Consider the following 21,046-nt stretch of genomic DNA (forward strand, 5'->3'; position numbering starts at 1 on the left):
ATGTGTTAAGCAATGCACAAGTGATTGAAGTAAATCAAAATGAATAATTTATGGATGTTTACTAATGATTTATTCCATCTAAACCCAATATGGGCATTTTGGTTCAATTATAGTTTGCTGGTAGCCAACCGCGAATCCAAGATGGACCCTACAGATAAAATGTACTTGATCTGGAGGTGTTACCGAAACTTTTTTTGAAGGTCTTGGCATATAGAACAAAACAAAATAGGGTGACGCTCTAAAAGAGTCATGCACCCCCCCCCCCCCCCCGGAGCCTATACCATAAGGGGAATTGAAAGGATCAAAAGTCAGCAAGTGGAGAAAAGCTCAGGAGTGGGTTTGGAAAAATCATCTGTTAAGAAATTGAATTGAAGTACTAAACCTGCAAGATACCCAGGAAGTATGAACACACGTCCTTGGGATACCTCGTCTCAGTTCAAATCTCGACCCACCATTAACTGCCATCCTGGTTTTTCTCTGCAGTGAATTCAGCTGTGCATCCTTTGCTGCCCATTGGATGAATATAAACCATATCCCATCTGATAGCAGGGTAATTCCACGTAATAATAGACATGAAGCATAAAATTTGAAAATGTATTTTTCAAAAGGATTTCTGTTGGACGGTGTTTAGTTAGGTCTGAATTTTCATAATTTATGCGATATTTACTCCGTGGATGAGGTCACGTGATTTGGCGGCCATCTTGAAAGAACTGCCTCAACGTCTTCCAACGATAAGTCATTCTGTCTGTTATCATTTTATCGAAAATGTTACGTCCGTTTCAGTGAACTTTTCAAAATATTTTAACAAACAACAGACAGATCGTATCGTTGGAATATAGAAAGTATGCTACTAATGATTAGTTTGCTTAACGTGAATGAAAGGTATACTACAAATTCGTTATTTCGCAGGATTTAAGAATTGTGCTATGGCCAGTTTTAGTTGTGTCCATTTCGATGTTACGTCCGTTACACCTCTTAAATGTTGCTTTTTGCTTTCGTAGTAGACTACACAGTGGGGTTTGTACCAATATCAGAAAGCCATAGAGACTAATTACGATATGTAATAAAGAAACTCTCTGTAATATGGCCAACCTTTTCAAAATTTCAACATTAGTGATGCAATTTTTGTCTCAATGTTACGTCCGTTACGCTGGAATTACCCAGCAGTGGTCACGCTGAATTTTTTTTTTTTTTGCTCCAACAGGCCACCTCAGGAGATATTTTGGTGGCCCGCATCATATTTGATGAGTGAATGAATTCACAAAGATCAGTATACATGTTTAAATTACTATTTCTCACGACATATCGATCAAATTGCAGTGCTTTTCACACCAGCAATCGCATAACTCGTAATCACAGAACACCACCGTCTGCTATTTAATAATCTACCCACTAACGCACAGCAACATAACTTGGACGGCAGTTTCTTGCTGTCGCATGAGCGTTTTTGAATCGATGCTTCAGTTTATGCACTGCTTGTTAGTTCATTCATTTTCATTGTCATTTTTCCTGCTTCCGATGTTCCAGGTTCTGCCTCTCCAGTTTTCTTCTTTGCCATTGCGTGCTGGTGATTTTCAATTTCCTGGTGCTTTTGTACATTACACTTTTGAAGTTGGTGCACCCGGGGTGAAACACATTTTGCTTGCTTCCTTCCTGCCTCTGATCCTCACAAATCCTCCCTGCACAACTTGAACATCACGTCCCAATCTTCTGAAACCAAGCAAGAGAAATTCTCGCTCTCCCCCAATCCGGTCGAGACTTCCTCATCCATTTCTCAAGTTCGTATTCCTATTTGACCCACTAACTTTTTTCTGCTCGTTTCTTTTTCAAGTTCGATACATTTTGTAAATAACGCCACATGATGGAAACCTCAGTCCACGTCTTCTCTGAGATGGAGTCTCAGCACCATGTGATCAAATGGGTCATTCCAGTCTCTCCTAAAATTAGACAGCGAAGAAGAAGTCATGCACAATACAATGATTTCTGACACTTTATCCATGGGCTCACAGAACTGGGACACAGGTGCTCATGCACGGTGAAAAAACAACACAAAACACAAAACTAAATTGATACTTCAAAAATGCTAAGACAGTTCAAAACTGGACTACTACCACAACAGAGGCTTGTGATGGAAGGTTTTCTCAACTCGTGTCGGTAAGTAATGCTCTCCATGATAATTAAGCATGCTGATATACTCGGATTTCAAAATTTAAGTGTACAAAATAAAGTTTATAAATTATGACATCATAACTTACAAGATTTAACAAAAATAACAAAATAGGAGAGCAAATGAGCAAAGAGGAAGAAGAGGTGGTTTTCTCAGCGAGTGTTTTTCGTTCATACAAAACCATTTCTGCAGATACTCAGTGGAGAATCAAATTTTAAAAAAAAGTTGGATGAATCCCTGCTTATAATCACTGTTCGTTGCACAGTTGCACCACATGCATGCTCGAGGTAGATCTCACATGCGGCCAACAATGTGATGCGTGCACGCTGCAAGAGCGGCCTTGCTTCGAAATCAAAGTTCCATTCTGTATTGTTGGAGCAAGCCAGTGCATGGCCGAAGAGCAGGAAATGCACCAGACCTCTCATAAGTAAACATTGGATATCTTGAAGCTTTTGATACAAGTGGCCACGTGGGCCACCGAGACTGGAGGTTTTAGTGGCCCGACGAAGCTTTTAGTGGACATTGGCACTGGGGCCAACACTTATTTCAAACCCTGGCCAATACCATGAAGCCAACTGTGGTATGGCCTGAGGGCATGCAGGGCGGGGCATGATGAGGGGAGGAGTGGTCGTGGTGGTCATCGTGTCTGCCAGGGGTATAAGGAGTGCGCGCCGCCTGAGGCGTTGTAGCAATGCTGTAGTCGCCCGGCTTGTGCGTGTGCTGAGTACGTAATAAAGGGGAGCCGCGGGCAAAGTACGCCCGCGCTCGCGCTTGTGCAACACAGCCCGGCTCGACTGTTCCCCCGCTCGTGTCTGCCTGCTAAGCATCTTCTATCCACGACACCACAGTTGGTTGACGAGGATCTTCGGATCGGCGTGTGCAGGGCGGCAGCGAATAACCCGTGCGGTTCCAGGCTACGGAGCCAAGGGTCTCGCCAGCACGAGCATGGCAGAAGGTCGGTGCACGGCGCACGAACGCGTGCCCGCCTTCGTCGGAATCGACTTCGGCCACGTCGAGTGGGCAACGGCCGCGCTCACTGTTCGTTTTATTAAGGCACGACGAATCGGGGGAATAATTTCTGCAAAACCACGGCTAAAGAACGAGGACACGCGGTTCGGCTCGAACGCGGCGTTGGACGTCGCGCAAGCTCTGAAGAATGTCCGGGGTCTCGATGGTCGGGGCGCAGCAGGTGGTCCGGAGGTCAGCGCGATGTGCCAGGCACGCACGGCCACGCGCACGGTCTGCGGCGCGGGTCGTGGGCGAGCGTTGCAATGCAATCACTCGGACGGCGGTCTGAGCACTCGAGGTCGTCTACGGTGTGTGGGCCGAGGGTCATCGCCCATCGTTACAGTCATAGATGGCGGTGTGCGAAGCGATCCTTCCGTCCCGGGTCAAGACCTACCGCCGGTATGGTGTTCGGTGCATGGCATGCACGGTAACGCCCCGGGTCGAGTTTTGCAGCCTGAGCACGGAGATTCCAGCGACCCGGAGCGGGAGATGCTGCCCATGTTGAGCCTGGTTTCAGTTGGTCCTACGGTGACAGGACCGATGCCAGTGAATGTCGAAGTGATCAGGGCACTGATCGGGTGTCGAATTGAGTCCACTCGTGCTGCCCGCGCATCGTGCGCGTACACCGGCGAAGCGGTTGTGCCGCTTGCAGCGCCCGACGTCTCGGTGCTTTACCGGGGGCGAAGCGCCCTACTCATGGTGTTTGTGGTGCGAGGGGAGGGGCCCGTCCTTTTGGGTCGGGACTGGCTGGCGCACCTCGGGCTGGATCTCCAGTTCGTACCTCCAGGTGTGCCGGTGCTCTCTTCGATGCTTTCGTCGAGTACCGAGGGCGAGGTTCTGGCGGCGGGAGCCGCGTCGATGCAACGGGAGCGGCCGTTCGTTGCTGCCTGCAACGGCGGTGTGCGGTTCGGGAGCAGCAGGAGCCGTGCCAGCTCTCGCGATGGGCTCTCGCGCGTCGGCTGCGTGCATGGTGCGAGGTGCGGTGTTGTTCGAGCAGCTTCAACGGGTTGCGGTGAGCCCGTGGCGTTAAAGGAAGTCGCGAGTCACAACATCGAGGCAACAACCAAGAGGCGGACTCGTGATGTGGGTTGTGGGTTGCTGTTCATTGCATATTTGTTTTTCATTGCTCGAGTGATGCGGTTTAACGTTGTTGAAATAAATGCCAGCAGTTCCCGTGTGAGAGTGGGTTTGGTGGAGATCAATCGATGGGATTTGTATTATGATCAATGTGATGTGGGGGCTTTGGGAGAGGTGGGGGCGAATAAAGAGGATTTGTTGGCCTCCAGTTGCCCCAGGCCACGGGTAGTTGTTTTGTCAGGTGCTGGGATTTTATCAAAAGAACGCGCTGTACGGAAAAATGAGTTTGCAATGGTTCAAATGTTATTCCTATTGATTTATGACGAGCCTATGGTTGGAATATGCTTTGAATGGAGTTGCGACCGTCTAACGGCCGTGGGGGTCTCGGAGATCGAATCGGAGCCGGGACTCGTGCGCTGGTCGGCGTTACCCCCACCTCTGCTTTCAGCAAGGTCAGACGTGCCTGGCGCCTGGGGCGCGGCTCTCTGGGTTCGCTCAAGGCCGTTTTGGCCATGCGGTGGAATCTCAACTGATTGTGGTGCGTGGGGTGTTGGGGAGTGTTTGTTGCTTCCAGCCAAGGGCGCTGTTCAGCGCCCCCACCAAGGTCGGTCGGGTCTGGCAGTGGCGCCGCGGGTTCCAGACAGCGGGGGTCCGGCCTCGGAAGGTTTATCTGTTTCAGGTCTGGCTGGGAAAGAGGTGCCGCCTTATGGGCCGGAGGCGTTTGATAAAGGGCCATGTAAGCATGAGCCGCCTGGGGGCGTTTTTGCTGCGTTGTGCTGCTGTGCTTCTCCAGTAGCTCGCTTCACACGTTGTATGATGTGATGTGCTTTTATACTTCGCCGTTTTCTTTTTTGTACCTTGTCTACTGTTGTACCGTAGTACTTCGTGCTGTTTATGCTTATTATGATGGTGATCATTTAATAATCATACTTTTAGGAGGGAGTGTGGTATGGCCTGCGGGCATGCAGGGCGGGGCATGATGAGGGGAGGAGTGGTCGTGGTGGTCATTGTGTCTGCCAGGGGTATAAGGAGTGCGCGCCGCCTGAGGCATTGTAGCAATGCTGTAGTCGCCGGCTTGTGAGTGTGCTGAGTACGTAATAAAGGGGAGCCGCGGGCAAAGTACGCCCGCGCTCGCGCTTGTGCAACACAGCCCGGCTCGACTGTTCCCCCGCTCGTGTCTGCCTGCTAAGCATCTTCTATCCACGACACCACACCAACAAAAGGCAATAACTCAAGATGGAGGTCCTCAATGTCACACAAGAGATCATGGTCATCTCTGGAGACATATCTCGAGCTTCAGACCCAGCCTGGAACACCACATTGCTCTTCAAATGGAATCCAAGGCCACCTCCACACAGAACTTACTGACTTCCTCTACTCTCGTAGCAAACACGTGCCTCCCGACAGAATCCTTTAACTCCTCTCTCTGTCAAGGTTGGAGTGCCCCAAGGCAGTGTGTTGGGCCCAGTCCTATTCTTCACCAACAAAACCAACAAAAAAAAACAAAAAAAAAACATTCTCTCTGACTCTCCAGAAAATCCTCATTATTATCTGTTTGCTGATGACTTCACCCTCTACCGTGGCATCTTTCAGAGAGAAAAGTAGCAGCCTCTTCCCACTCTTCAGACATTGATGGAATCACAAGCTGCATAAAAAACGTGGAACATGTCCTTCAATTCTGGCAAATCTCACTTGGAAAAGGGATTGTATTCCAAAACAATCCCCTTTTCTGGTCATTCTGATTTTTCCCCTTCTCCCTCACCTCTTTACATTTGGTAGGTGGTTGTTTTGTTACTTTTCTGTTTCATCCCAGATTTCAACTTTCTCTTCTTCTGGTGTTTCATTCAACTTGTGTGCATCTTGTTCACACCGATGTGTCCTTCTACTCTGCTGTTGTCGTTTCCCCCTTTCCATTGTGCTCTTGGTATTTCACGAGCCTCTATCATGTGTGTTCAAAAATAATAAAACATTTTAAACGAAACAAACACAGATCCCATCAGAAGTGAAGATCATATAACTCACCATTCAGCTGGTCACTTTCCTCCTCTTCCAGACCAAAGGAGTCCACATCCTCAATTTTTATCTGTAGAATGTCAGGAAATCCTTCCAGCTCTTCAACCTTCATTTCACACTCGAGCACGGTCGGCTGTTCCGATTCCGGCTGCACATGACAGGAATCCTTCCATCAGCCAACGAGAGAGTACAGTACACGGAGGATGAACCTTAAAAGAGGCAGTAAACAAACCACTCTTCCTGATGTTTGCTCCTCCATGAGTCCCTTGATCCCACACAGTACCTACATATGAACTACCTCTGTACTTGAGACCTTATCGTTTGTCTAAATCAGTTACAGCATCTCACACAAACTCGCACCTTTTGACAACCCCCCAAAAATAAATTGTACATGTTGCAGGTTCTTAAGCCAATACTGTCATTGTATTCCATGTTGATGTAAATTTTGATTTGGCGACATATAAAATGTACAAATGTTTTGATACTGATATAAAATCTGAGCCTGTTCAGCAGTTTTGGAACGAGATGGTGTTCATAGAATACTTACCCAGCATATTTAACAGTTTTGAAGATATAGAGGTGCAACATTTTTTTTTTCCAAGATGACACCTGTACCACATGACCTATGACATCATGATTATCATTGAAATATTTTACAGGAGGAGGTGCTCTGATGGTGAAAATTTTGTGTCCAAAATTGTGAAAAAACAAATTCATAAGTGTTGTACTTGTCGAATTATGATGTCATAATGAAGGCACTGATGACATCTTCATAAACATATCTTATTCCGCATGGGGAGTGGTTAAAAATGAGCAAGGTGTCAATTATTTTTCATGGAGTGATTTCAGAGATATAGAGGTGCGAAGTTTTTCCAAGATGGTGCCTGTACCAAGTGACCTAAGATGTCATAATTATCATTAACATATTCTACAGGAGGAGGTGCTCCGATGGTGAAAATTTCACGTCAACCGGACCAATAATTGCAGAGAAATATAATTCATACTGATGGAATCAAGCGTTGTACCTGTTGAATTATGACGTCATAATTAAGGCACTGATGTCATCATTAACACTAGTGCGGGCCCGTAGGTGCGGGCCCCTAGGTGGGGGCCAGTATGTGCAGCTTCATTCCTTCGCTCTCGTAAACGACAACTGGATTAGGGAATTGTTTCAATTTGATCGGAGCAACCGTATCATAAATGGCCATAACTTGGGAAACACCTGGGAAACATACTCAGGTCCCCAGCGTCAATTGTGATGTCATATCAAACGAAGAAGAAGCATTGTGACGCCCCCTCTCTCTCGCCCCCACTCTCAACCCCCCTCTCACCCCTCCTTTCTTGAATTGACGCCCCTCTCCCTCTCTCACCTCCCCTCTCTCCCCCCTCCTTTCTCGCCCCTCTCTCTCGTCCCCACTCTCACCCCACCTCTCTTGAATTGTGACGCCCCTCTCTCTCCCCCTCCTCTCTCTCCCCCTCCTCTCTCTCGCCCCCACTCTCACCCATAGCACCGTGTCTTGTCATTGGTTGACAGATAAATGGCCGTAACTTGGGAACCGCTTGTCAGATTAATATCAAACCTGGAAAAGGCACATACTCAGGTCCCCAGCGTCGATTGTGACGTCATAGCAAACGAAGAAGAAGAATTGTAACGTCAATCGTGCAAAAAAAAAATTTAAAAAGAAAAAATTAATAAACATTAATTGTGACGTTATTCGTGACGTCATATCACCGTGTCTTGTCATTGGTCGACAGATAAATGGCCGTAACTTGGGAATCGCTCGTCCGATTAATATCAAACCTTGAAAAGGCACATCTGCGGGTCCCCGGCAATATTCCTGGCAAGTTTCAATCAGATCGGACCGGCGGTCGTCGAGAAACGGCGGTCGCAGACAGACAGACAGACAGACAGGCAGACAGACAGACAGACAGACAGACAGACAGACAGGCAGACAGGCAGACAGACAGACAGACAGACAGACAGACAGGCAGGCAGGCAGGCAGGCAGGCAGGCAGGCAGGCAGGCAGGCAGGCGCGCGCGCGCGCACACACACACACACACACACACACACACACACACACACACACACACACACACACACACACACACACACACACACACACACACACACACACACACACACACACACACACACACACACATTGCTGGAATTATGAATAGACTAGTACGTGCCCGTAAAAACAAAAAAAAAATTATAAATAAATATTCCAACCACGAGCAAGAAACAACAACCACACAGGCCGTTTCTTCGCTCTCGCGTGCCCATACGTGCGTGGCGCGGAAGTTCGCATATCACAGTTACTATGATTCGCAATTTAGGTTTTAATGGCCAATTATTCAATTTGCGCCAACGTATTTTACCTTTTCGCAATGTCGTCGCAAGGAAAAACAAAAAGAGAAGAGAAGAGAGAAAAAAAATTACTTCCTGGTTCGGACCATACCAGCATTCTGATGTTACTGAAATTTATGCACCGTCTAATATGAAAACGATCATAACTTGGGGCATTGTGTTTATTTATAAATGCGCATAAGAAATGGAGAAACTATGAGAATACACGAAGTTATCACTATCCGGAAGCCCGCACGTTGTAACCTGTAATGGGGAACGCGGCTGAGCTTCCCTTCCCCATCGGCCACGCCCACGCAACAACGCGTCTTGTCATTGGTTTGGTAAATAAATGGCCATAACTTGGGAAGCACTTGTCCGATTAATCTCAAACCTTGAAAAGGCACACCCTCAGGTCCCCAGCAATATATCTGGCAAGTTTCAATTAGATTGCGGTTCCGGTTTTAGTTTTCAATTGCGGTTCCGGTTTTGAGCGGCAAGAGGTCTCCTTCGGGGCTCCCTGCTGACATTCTCAAAGTTAAGTTCCGGTTGTTATTTGTCCCGTTTTAACTGTTTAATTTTCTCAGCTACATGTTAATGTGTGTTCCTAGTTCGGTTTTGTTTCAAAAATCGTGCTATTTTGTGAGTATTTATGTCGACGTTCTTACCTGGTGTTTGAGGCCTAGTCCTAGGCTTGAGGCCTACCGGTTCCACTTGGTGTTCGATCGTTTTTTTTGTTTGTTTGTTTGTTTTTTCTCCCCATTACCTTCAATTTCTATCCTCCCCATTACCTTCAATTTTCATCCTCCCCACTTTCCAAACATCCCCCATTCTCCCAACTAATCTCTTTCTTATCTCAAAAAAAAAAAAAAAAAAAAATATATATATATATACCCAACAACAACAACAACAACAACACGCTCACCTTCTCCCGATTCTGCTACTTCTTCTTCCTCTTAACTTCCTCCTCGTCTTCCTCGATTTCTTTTTTTTTTTTTTTACATTTCCATGACCTAATCTGTTGAACTCTCTCATACATTAATATTAACAACAAAAACGATCTTATGATGCTTCATCTTCCTCTCTCACACATGTGGTACTCTTTACTGTTTCACAATGCACTACTCTTCTGCTATTTCAACAGACTGCTTTCATTTCGACCTCTCCTTCATTCCTTGCCTAAAAATCCAACTATTACAGCGCTTCTTCTCTCCATGCTCTGATTCCGCCTTCATTGCATCCATCAAGAATTGTGTTAAATCGCATCTCTGACCTAAAACTTTTAAAAACCACAGTTTGCCAAGGATGCTCGCTTTCCATCAACCATTCTTTTTTTCCAACTTCAGTGCCAACTCACCCCCTCACCCCTCACTCTCACTCTCAAAGCAACCATCCCACTCTTCTCCCTCCAAGCCTCCCTCTACCTCTTTCAAAAATTCCCCCCTCACCTTTCTCCCACCTTTCATCCCCCTCACTCTTCCTTCTCTAAGTTGCCCCCCCTCTCATCCACCAACCTGCCTCCCTCCACTGCCCTCTCACCTCCATCTCTTCACTCCACCTCCTCAAATACTCAACTGCCATCTTCCTTGTCTCTTGTCCCCCCTCTCTCCCCAGCACCACAGAGCCTTTTCTCCTCCTCATTCGGCCCCCTCCCCTCGCTATTCTGCAATTCCCCACACTCCTTCAGCAACCCTCCTTACCTCCCCCCCTCGTCCCTCGTCCTACCCTCCCCCCCCACCTCCTGCACCCAAAGACTCCTCCCCTACCTCTTCATTAAAAGTGTGGACCTCAAATATCCGGGGCCTTCGCTCAAACCTTTCAGATCTTTCCATGCAGGTTGCCACTGACAAACCAGACATTATCTGCCTAACAGAAACTTTCCTCTCCCAAGACGTGTCTGACTCCCAAGTATCTCTCCCTGGTTACTCCCTCTTACGGTATGACAGACCTGAGCCTCGTCCTGGTGGAGGTGTTGCTCTCTTCATCAAAGACTCTATTCCTCACTCTCCCTGCACTGCTCTCACTCCCCCACACCCCCAGGAATACCTCTGGCTTCGGCTTCCCCTCCACTCCCACCTCATGTTTATATGTGTACTGTACCGTCCACCGAACAGTGATGACTCCATCTACACCTCACTCTCCGAAAACATGGACCATCTTCTATCTTCTCATCCAAACTCTCTTTTCCTCTTATGTGGCGACTTCAATTGTCATCACGCCAGTTGGCTAGGTGTGGGTACCTCTCTCACCTGCCATGGGACATCAGCAAAAGCTTTCTGTGACTCATTGGGACTGACTCAATCGGTCAACTTCCCGACCCGGATCTCAACCAATGGTACTCCATCTCTTCTGGATCTGATTTTGACAAATTTCCCTGACAATATCTGCTGCTCTTCCTTCGCTCCAATTGGTTCTTCTGACCACGTCCTTGTTAAAGTGGACATCTCTCTGGCTGTTATCAGAGAACCACCTCACCGCCGTCGAGTCTGGCATTTCACTCAAGCCGACTGGCAGGGTCTCCCGGCAGCCATCAAACTTACAGACTGGTCTCCTATCACTACTTTCTCAAACATCAACTCATCCTGGGAATTCTTTCAAAGAAACTTGCTCTCCCTCATGCACAGATTTATCCCCTCTCGTGTTCAGTTGTCTTACCCTTCCTCCCGCCCTTGGTTTACTGAAGCTTGTGGCGAGGCAGTTGTCCTGAAACAACTTGCCTTTGCCTCATGGAAAGCAAACCCAACTGAGGGCAATCTCAGTTCTTTCCACAAAGCTCGGAACAAGTGTGTAGCTGCCCTCAGGAGAGCCAGAAAACAACATCTTTCTCATCTCAAGTCTGAACTCTCAAACCTCTCTCCCTCCTCAAAATCCTGGTGGCGTTTAATCAAATCTGTTTCTGGTGTATGTTCCCCCTCCATCCCCTCCCTTACCTCAAATGGCCGCACTGCTGATTCCACACGTGATAAAGCTGAATGTCTAAACTCGGTGTTTGCAGCTAAATCTTGTGTCCCAAACCCATCACTATCTCTACCCACTTTACCCAGTCGCACCCAACTGTCCCTGGACTCTGTATCCTTTTCTCCTGACAAGGTGGAGAGCTTGCTTTCAAACCTCGAGTCAGATTCTGCAACCGGTCCAGACGGCATCAGCCCACGTGTCCTCAAAGCCTGCTCTTCTGCTCTTGCTCACCCTCTCTCTGTTCTATTCACCCTCTCATTTTCCCAAGGTCATCTGCCATCTGCTTGGAAATCTGCTAACATCACTGCCCTGCATAAAAAAGGTGCAAAAACAGATCCCTGTAACTATAGACCAATCAGCCTTCTCCCAATCATCAGCAAGGTTATGGAATCCATCATCGCTTCAGACATGAAATCCTTCCTCTTCTCCAATGGCTTGATTTCCAATCATCAATTTGGTTTCAGACCAGGTCACTCTACCCTAGATATGCTGCTACTGCTCTCCCATCAATGGATGGAGGTCCTCAATGCCAGACAGGAAATCCGAGCCGTATCCCTGGACATATCACGTGCTTTTGACACAGTCTGGCACCCTGCCCTACTCACCAAACTCTCTTCCCATGGTATTCAAGGCCATCTCCACTCATGGCTCGCAGACTTCCTCTCCTGTCGCAGTCAACGTGTGGCCCTAAATGGAGTTCTTTCATCCCCTCTTCCTGTGCAGGCTGGAGTTCCTCAAGGTAGCGTTCTGGGCCCTGTTCTTTTTCTGGTTTTCATCAATGATCTCTCGGACTCTCTGGAAAATCCTCTATTTCTCTTTGCCGATGACTCCACCCTCTGCCGTACCATCTGTCATCCCTCAGACCGGCAAGCAGCAGCTTCTTCGCTCACTGCAGATCTGGATAAAATCACAAACTGGTCCAACACGTGGAACATGTCTTTCAATCCAGACAAATCTCACACTCTCACTATGTCTCTTCGAAAGGACCGTTTACAAAACCCCCCCATCCACTTTCTCAACAATCCTCTGGAAGAAGTCTTTTCTTTCAAGCTTCTGGGTCTCACTATCTGCCATGACCTTTCCTGGGAAAGTCACATTTCCAACCTTGCCTCAAAAGCCAGTCGCCGACTGGGAATCCTCCGTCGTGCAAAGTCCTTCCTTGGCCCTCTTGAGCTCCTGACCACTTACAAAGCTTTTGTCCGTAGCCTGATGGAGTACTGCTCTCCCCTCTGGGCTGGTGCTCCTGCCTCCCACCTTTCTCGACTTCACGCTGTCGAAACCAGGGCTTTTAAGATCATTGGCATCTCCCGCAATGAAGCTGAGTCTTTGGGCCTCTCACTCAATCACCGCAGGTTGGTCGGTGGTCTTTCTGTCTTCTACCGACTCCTCTCCAGCCTTGCCCCCTGCTCTCTCTGTGATTTGTCCCAACCACATTTCCACAGGGCGCTCAAGGTCCGCCAACAACCCCCTTCTGGTAAAACTACCAAAATCACGAATCACTGCTCATCTTCACTCTTTCATTCCTCTTTTTCCCGCCTTTGGAATAAACTTCCTCACTCTATTCTTTCCCATTCTTCCCTCCAGGCTTTCAAAACAGCTGTTCACCACCACCTCTTATCTTCCCCCATCCAAATCCTCGATCTTTTCTACCCCCGATAATCCACCCAAGCCCACTTCCTTCAATTCTCCTGCTTTCCTTCCTGAAAGTCCCTTTAATGTCCATCTTCCCCTCGCCATGTTCCCCGTCCCATCCCCATCCTTCCCCATCCTTCCACAGTTCACCTGTGTCTGTTCCCCAATGTTTTGTCCCTTCCACTCCCGCCCCTCTTGTCTCATGCCTCCTTGCTGTGAGTTGTGTGTTAGCTCTCATACGAGCCTCGACCAAGGTATACAAAAAAAAAAAAAAAAAAAAAAAAAAAAAGATCGGACCAGTGGTTGTCGAGAAACAGCGGTCACACACACACACACACACACACACACACACACACACACACACACACACACACACACACACACACACACACACACACACACACACACACACACACACACACACACACACACACACACACACACACACACACACACACACACACACACACACAGAGCTGGAATTATAGATAGATGTCTTATTTCCCAAGGGGAGTACTTGACAATTAGCAAAGTTTCAATTTTTTCCATGGAGCAGTTTTGGAGATGAAGGTGCAACTTTTTTCAATTTTTCCAAGATGGCACCTGCAACACGTGACCTATGATGTCATAATTATTTCAAAAAATTATACAGGAGTCGTCGCTCATATTCTGAAAATTTTGTGTCCATCGGACTAATAATTGCAGAGGTAAATATTTTTTTTCATTCGGATCAGATAAAGCGTTGTACTTGTCAAATTATGTCACAATTAAGGCACCAATGGCATCATCAGCAACATATCTTATTCCCCATTGGGAGTACTTGACAATGAGCCATGTTTCAATTTTTTCCAGAGCGGTGAGGGAGATATCGAGGTGGAACGTTTTTCCAAGATGACGTCCATATCACGTGCGACTTATGACGTCATAATTATGAATAAAAAATATATATATACAGGCAGAGGCACTCCTCTGGTAAAATTTTGTGTCAATCAGACAAACGGTTGCCAAGAAAATGAATTTTTAAAATGCAGACACACGCACACATGCCACACGTACGCAACCAAATGTCAAACCTTGGTTTTCGTTTGGCAAGCACAGGGAAATGTAGATATTGTTTGGTGAGAAGGGCTCACATACAAGGACAGAGGATGTGTAAATACAAATCGATGGATATTGTTGAGTAAATCCACACGATGATTCATTGCACGATGAACAAAACACCCCCCCCCCCCCATTAGTAAATGGACTAACCCACCTGTCCCATGTCGGTTTTAAATCAAAAGTCCGTTGGATCAGCTGAAGATGAAAGGTAATTACCGAACGGGGATGAAAAGGGAAAGATCGTTCAACAGAAGGTGAAAATTATTTTAAAAATCATAAAAAATTAACTCCTTTTTCATTGCACGGAAAGAGGAACAGAAATTACATCGATGGGAACTTACGAACCATGGGGGTGGGGGAGGGGTGAGGATGAGGGTGGGGGTGAGGAGTGTGGGTGAGGGGTGTGGGTGAGGGTGGGGTGAGGATGATGGTGGGGGGATGAGTATGAGGTTGGGGGTGAGGATGAGGGTGGGGTGGGGGTGAGGGTGGGGATGAGGTTGGGGGTGAGGATGAGGGTGGGGGTGGGGTGAGGATGAGGGTGGGAGTGAGGGGAGTGAGGCTTTGAGGATAACAAAGTAGATCCACCCTTTACCTTCTCACACGATTCGTCCCCCTGGCGAGTTTGGTTAAGATTTGATAATTAACTACCAAACACATCGACCACAGGCACACAAACACTAGATTGCGTAGTTTAAATTACGACAGGGCCTCAACTGTTCCACCATTGTGTTGCATGAGGTCCACAAATGAATAAAGTCGTCATTGGTCACGTGGTGGTCCGAAAAACATGAACATCGCGGGTCACGTCGCGTGGTCACCCTGATCGCTGGTATCGAGTTAAGAAACATGTTATAGCGAACGTAGTGAGCTTCCTACTCAACGCGTGCACATGAGAGAATAGGAAACAACAACACAATACCCTTGTAATTTGGAATCCGTGTCGTCCGTTATGAGCCTTTTGCTTCCGGTTTTTGTCATGGGGAATGATGCATGCCGGGAGATAATGACCGGAAGTGTTTATTTATTTATTCAATTATTTTTTATTCACAAGATCGAAATCAAACCCGATGATGTTTATGCACCGCACAGCATTTAATATTCGCAACATAGAAATCAAACCCGATCGTGTTTATACACCGCACAGTGTTTAATATTCGCAACATAGAAATCAAACCCGATCGTGTTTATACACCGCACAGTGTTTAATATTCTCAACATAGAAATCAAACCCGATCGTGTTTATACACCGCACAGCGTTTATCGGTAAAGTCAGAAGCGAATGTAAGAAGAATTCTACGTTCGCTGTCTTGGCTTTGCCTATTCCACATTACTCAACGCGTGCACATGAGAGAATAGGAAACAACAACAACAACAACAACAACAACAACAACAACAACAACAACAACACAATACCCTTGCAATTTGGAATCCGTGTCGTCTGCTATGACCCTTTTGCTTCCAGTTTTTGTCATGGGGAATGATGCGTCCCGGGAGATAAAGGCATCGTCGGAGACATGAAAGACCCAAATAATATCAGACATGGTGTATATTTCCTCCACTGATTTTAATAAAGATATCTCCCGCATCATCAAAAAATAATTTTTAATCGTGATTTACATTATTTGATCGCTGATCCCGAATCCAGGCCGAAGTAACCGGGAATTGCGTCAAAATCATCAGCTGTGCGGCGCTTACATGTACCATGGTAGAGTTGGCAAGTATACAGTTGTGAACAAGTTATAGGTAAAGTCAGAAGCGAATGTAAGAAGAATTCTATGTTCGCTTCTCGGCTTTGCCTATTCCATATTACTCAAGGCGTGCACATAAGAGAATAGGAAACAACAACAACAACAACAACAACAACAACAACAACAACAACAACAACACAATACCCTGGCAATTTGGAATCCGTGTTGTTGGCGATGATCCTTTTGCTTCCGTTTTTTTTTTTGCTTCTGGTTTTTTTTTTTACTCAACACGTGCACATGAGAGAATAGGAAACAACAACACAATACCCTGGCAATTTGCAATCCGTGTTGTTGGCTATGACCCTTTTGCTTCCGGGTTTTTTTTGCTTCCGGTTTTTGTCAAGGGGAATAATGCGTCCCAGGAGATAAAGGCATCGTCGGAGACATGAAACACCCAAATATCACACATGGTGTATATTTCCTCCACTGATTTTAATAAAGATATCTCCCGCATCATCAAAAAATCATTTTTACTCGTGATTTACATTATTCGATCGCTGATCCCGAATCCAGGCCGAAGTAACCGGGAATTGCAGCATCGAATGTAAGAAGAATTCTACGTTCGCTTCTCCGCTTTGCCTATTCCATATTAATCAGTAAATTATTGCTACTCACGAGGTTTAAGAACAACAAATCTTCACCACACTTCCTCCCCTCACAACTCGCTTCAAGAAATGTTTATTTCCCTGTTTGTGTCTCAAGAAAACCGATCGACGCTTGATGCACACACAACTCTTCTTCTTCCAGCCTTTTCCTTCTATTCTTCTTCCTCTCCTTCTTCTTCTTCTCCTTCTTCTTCTTCTTCTTCTTCTTCTTCTTCTTCTTCTTCTCTTTCCTTTTTTACATGACATCTCTCCAATCACCCTCGATCATTATCTCATCCCCACTAACCTAAATTACCAGAGCATTTCTTCCAGTTTAGAATCTTCTTAAAAATCATTCCCAACAAAAATATCTAACGGTGAAAAACTAAGGAAAAAGAATGTCCGATAAGCCAAGCTGGAAGATACACCCCCGGTGGTATTTTGAGAGTTTAACGGCACAGAGGACCATGACGACGACGAGGTCGTCGTCGTCGTCGTCGTCGTCGTCGTCGTCGTCGTCGTCGTCTTGTTAAAATTGCCACAATTTCATTTAATGCCGCTCACTCTTTGTGGGAACACTGATCATGCTTGGAGTGAGGACAGTGATGAGAGTGATGAAAGTGAAAGAGAAGACTTGTAATGCGAAGAGGACATCAAGTTATTTATATGAACTGCACATTTGCAAGTTTTCCATATATCGTTGTTCGGTAATGGGGTCGCTTAATGAGCGGGTGGGCGACACATTCACATGGTAAGCTACACATTTCCCAGTAATAACACAGGTGTCAGGGTCATGATAGACCATAAAAATATCGGTATAGACACCTTATTTATGATATCAGGCACAGTTTTTCAGAGAGTGAGGTTTCGGTAATGGCGTCGCTAATTTAACGGATGAACCATGCATTTACGTGGTAAACTATACATTTTCTTGCAACATGCATCGCATCAGGGTAATGGTTGACCATGAAAACATAGGTATGGACACCTTATTCATGATATTATCATGCATAGTTTGCCAGATATTGAGGAAATTAGGTGTTTCGGTAATGGCGTCACTAATTGAGTGATTTTGGGGGGAAAGCCACGGGTCAGACCCGGCAGCAATGCATTTTTGTGATGTCGGTGGATGACCCCATCAGCCCATGAGGTCAAACATATTATGAACAGATTTGGATATTGGGCCATCTCAAATTCAGTCGCTGATGGCTGTGGCAGCCATTTTCCACTGCCATCAAAAATTTTGAGATGGCCCAATATCCAAATCTGTTCATAATATGATAGGCTACTCGTGTGCCAAATTTGGTGCTTTCCTCAAAAAATGCACAATTGTTATGCTATATTTAGCTTAGTTTCCTCACTAATGTGCACGCGTTGAGTATGAAGCTCACAAGGTTCACCAAAAAAAACCGCTCAGAATACCACCGAGGGTGCATCTTCGAGCTTGGCTTGTCGAACCTTCTTTTCACCTCATTTATTTATTTTTCACCGTTGGATATTTTTGCGTAAAATGATTTGAAGTAAAATTCTCGGCTGGTAATACACGTTAGAGCGGATGAAATAACGATCGGGAGGGATTGGAGACATGTAATATATAATAGGAAAGGGAAGAAGAAGAGTCGTGTGTTGATCAAGCGTGGATCCATGTTCCCGGGTTCTGCACAGGGAACGAAACCTTTTCCAAAGTGAGTTGTGAGTAGAGGAAATGTTGTGTTGTGAAGATTTCTGGTTTTTAAATATATTCGTGAGTTACATTAAACTCGTGGTACAGATTATAACCTGTTTTTTAATTAGATATCGGCGATTATCAAGGGTAATCACGTGACGAGACCCGCGATGTTCATTTTTTCGGCCCACCACGTGACCACTGGGGCCCTGACGTCATACTAAATCCTCAATTTGGTGTCTGTATCTTCATGTCCGTGGACCGTGGAATGGGGACGAATTGTGTCAGAATCTAAAGGGTGTAGCTACTTTACTTGGGGTTCGGAAAAGTTGCAATGTTCCTTTTGTGCTGTGTTTAATACCACTCACAAGTTCATTTGTTTTGTCAGCAAGGTAAGACCCACAACCCCACCACCACCACCACCACCACCACCACCACCAACACCAACCACCACCTCCTCCTCCAAACGTTGTGCACCCTAACCAGTCACGTGGGGGGCCCTTGGTAATTGCATGGACTGCATGACCCGAACGCCGCCGCTGCATTATCACCTTGACATTTATTCATTTTGTGATAAAATGTAAATTAAGAATATGTTTCTCCATCCACAATGTATCCATAAAACGCGACATCATGAAAATGTTGTTTTTTTAAATTTCAAGTTGTGATTAAAAACGTGGTTAAAAAAAAAAAAAAAAATTAGGTCAAGGACAATACAATATCAGGTGCACAACTTGAATGCAAGTATACCATGACAATGGAAGAACATATTGGAAGGCCAAGTGGGTTTTCAGATTCTGCGTTGGCAAAATGGAGCGATGACCAAAACACGTGATATTGTTAATTTTCAGACCACCATTTGACCTTGACCTTTTTAACTTGGAGGGGTATGATGTAAATACGTCTTACTCCGTTATCTGAAGAGGGTAATTTCATTCTGATTGGATAAGCCTGAGTCGAGTTTTGGTGAAAAATGTTGAAATGTACATAATTGGCTCATGACCGTAAAAATTGGGTCAAGGCCGAAAAAAAATTGTCAACGTTAAAAAATGTAATAAATGAACGGCCACTCGGTGCTTTCAGACTCCTCGGGGTTGAAGAAATTGGGGAACCATTAAATATTGGGCATGCTAATTGTAGAAACAAATCCTGAAACTGAATGAAATTTTCATTCCATACGGCGAAAAAAATTTTTTTCTCAGTATGTTGGTCTGTAGTGTTTGTTTGTTTGTTTGTTTGTCTGTCTGTTTGTCACATGATTTCGGGCCACAATTTTCAAGCAATCGTTCTGAAATTTCTTGCGTGTGTAGGTGACCGGCCAAGGAGAGCAATGCTTAATTTTGGTGAAGATCTGAGAATTTTCAAATGATTCTTCACCATTGAGGGATCGGGCCAAAAGGATATATAGCACAATATCTCAAGGTTATGGATGGATTCTTGGTGGACAGGTTGGGTGTGTGACAAGGACGAATTCATTCAGTTTTGGGGAAGATCCGAATCTGCATCCAGATACAATAATTATTTAATTTTAAAATTATATCACCATTGAGAGATGGGGCTAAAAACGATATTGCATGATATATAAAAAATGTTGTGGACGGATTCCGATGAAACTTGATGGACATGTTGGATGTGTGACAAGGACTAATCGAATCGATTTTGGTGAAGATCTGAATCTGGATCCAGATATGAGAATATTTTAAGTGATTCTTCACCATTGAGAGAGGGGCCAAAAAACGATGGTTTTGCACGATATCTCAAAAAGTTGTGGACGAGTTACGACAACACTCGGTGGATGAGTTGGTTAGGTGACAAGAACAAGCCGATTCGATTTTGTTTAAGGTCCGGATTCAGATCCGACCTATCAATGGCATACAAAATGTAAACTAATTCAGCCTGGTGGAGGTATGTGCTCCACCGAGTGCCGTTCCGTTTCACGAAGTTGTCACTCTGAGTGATTTTTCATCAATTTTTTTTCATCACCATTATTTTTTGTCCCCACTTATGAATTGTTGATTTTCAATTTTGTTTTTTTTTTCAAATCTTCCATCCATCCATCCATCCATCCATTGGGACCACACTTTGTGCAGAGTGTTGGTGCCGCCTATGCAGTCTCATTGGCTATTGGACACAATCCTGGATTGGTCGCCACTCCGACACAGGATACCAGCAAGCTGGCACTCATTTTGCCGACCTCGGAAGGATGACAGGCAGTCAACCCCACCTGGTATTAATTCAACAGCTGAGTGGGATTTGAACTCAGGATTCTCGGATCCCAAGCCCACCACCCTAACCATTAAGGCAACACCAGGCATAGATTTATTGCCTGGAAATATTGGAGGGGAGGGTTCTCTAATTTTTATTTATTTGTTTTTCAGTTTAACAATTTTTTTTCATTTTCAGTTTTTTTTTGTTTTACATTATTACTAGACGACCTGTGAACCCGTTGGTTTCCCGTTGTGACAACTGTTGATAAAAAAAAATTCAAAAAAAAAAGATAGCTCCAGCGAACGATATCGCTGAGGTTGTTTGCATTGATCAAATAATCCAGAAGGGTACTTTACTGAATCGGGAATTGATTTTTTAATAACTTTTTTCGTTGCCCGATTTGAACGAAACTTGATATTGCGCGTCAATGTGAAAAAAAAAAAACGGAGAAAAGAAAGTTGAAGAAATTGTTGTGTGTAATCTTCTAAACACAATTTTATTTATTCATGATCACGGAAGTATTAGATCAAAATGGC

At 45.4% G+C, this 21,046-nt stretch overlaps 2 protein-coding genes across 4 annotated transcripts in view; one reads left to right on the plus strand and one right to left on the minus strand.

Annotated features, from left to right (window-relative positions):
* The window catches only part of LOC147009353 (uncharacterized), an 82,928-nt gene extending 76,515 nt beyond the window's left edge, over positions 1–6,413 (minus strand). Inside the window, exon 1 of the mRNA XM_085861181.1 lies at positions 6,275–6,413. Coding sequence (XP_085717307.1) covers positions 6,275–6,377 — 103 coding nt within the window. The 5' untranslated portion in view covers positions 6,378–6,413. The remainder of the gene's footprint in view (positions 1–6,274) is intronic.
* An 11,768-nt stretch (positions 6,414–18,181) lies between these two features.
* LOC147009354 (uncharacterized) overlaps positions 18,182–21,046 on the plus strand; it is a 72,488-nt gene continuing 69,623 nt past the window's right edge. For 2 of the 3 annotated variants that reach the window (XM_085861977.1, XM_085861979.1), the window contains exon 1: positions 18,182–18,321. The gene's annotated coding sequence lies outside the window, so the exon portion shown is untranslated. The remainder of the gene's footprint in view (positions 18,322–21,046) is intronic. The other variant, XM_085861980.1, reaches the window with a different exon arrangement.

Source organism: Eptatretus burgeri, chromosome 17 (genome assembly GCF_056783735.1).
Source record: "Eptatretus burgeri isolate ZD-2024b chromosome 17, Ebu_testis_v1, whole genome shotgun sequence".
NCBI classification, from domain to species: Eukaryota; Metazoa; Chordata; class Myxini; order Myxiniformes; family Myxinidae; genus Eptatretus; species Eptatretus burgeri.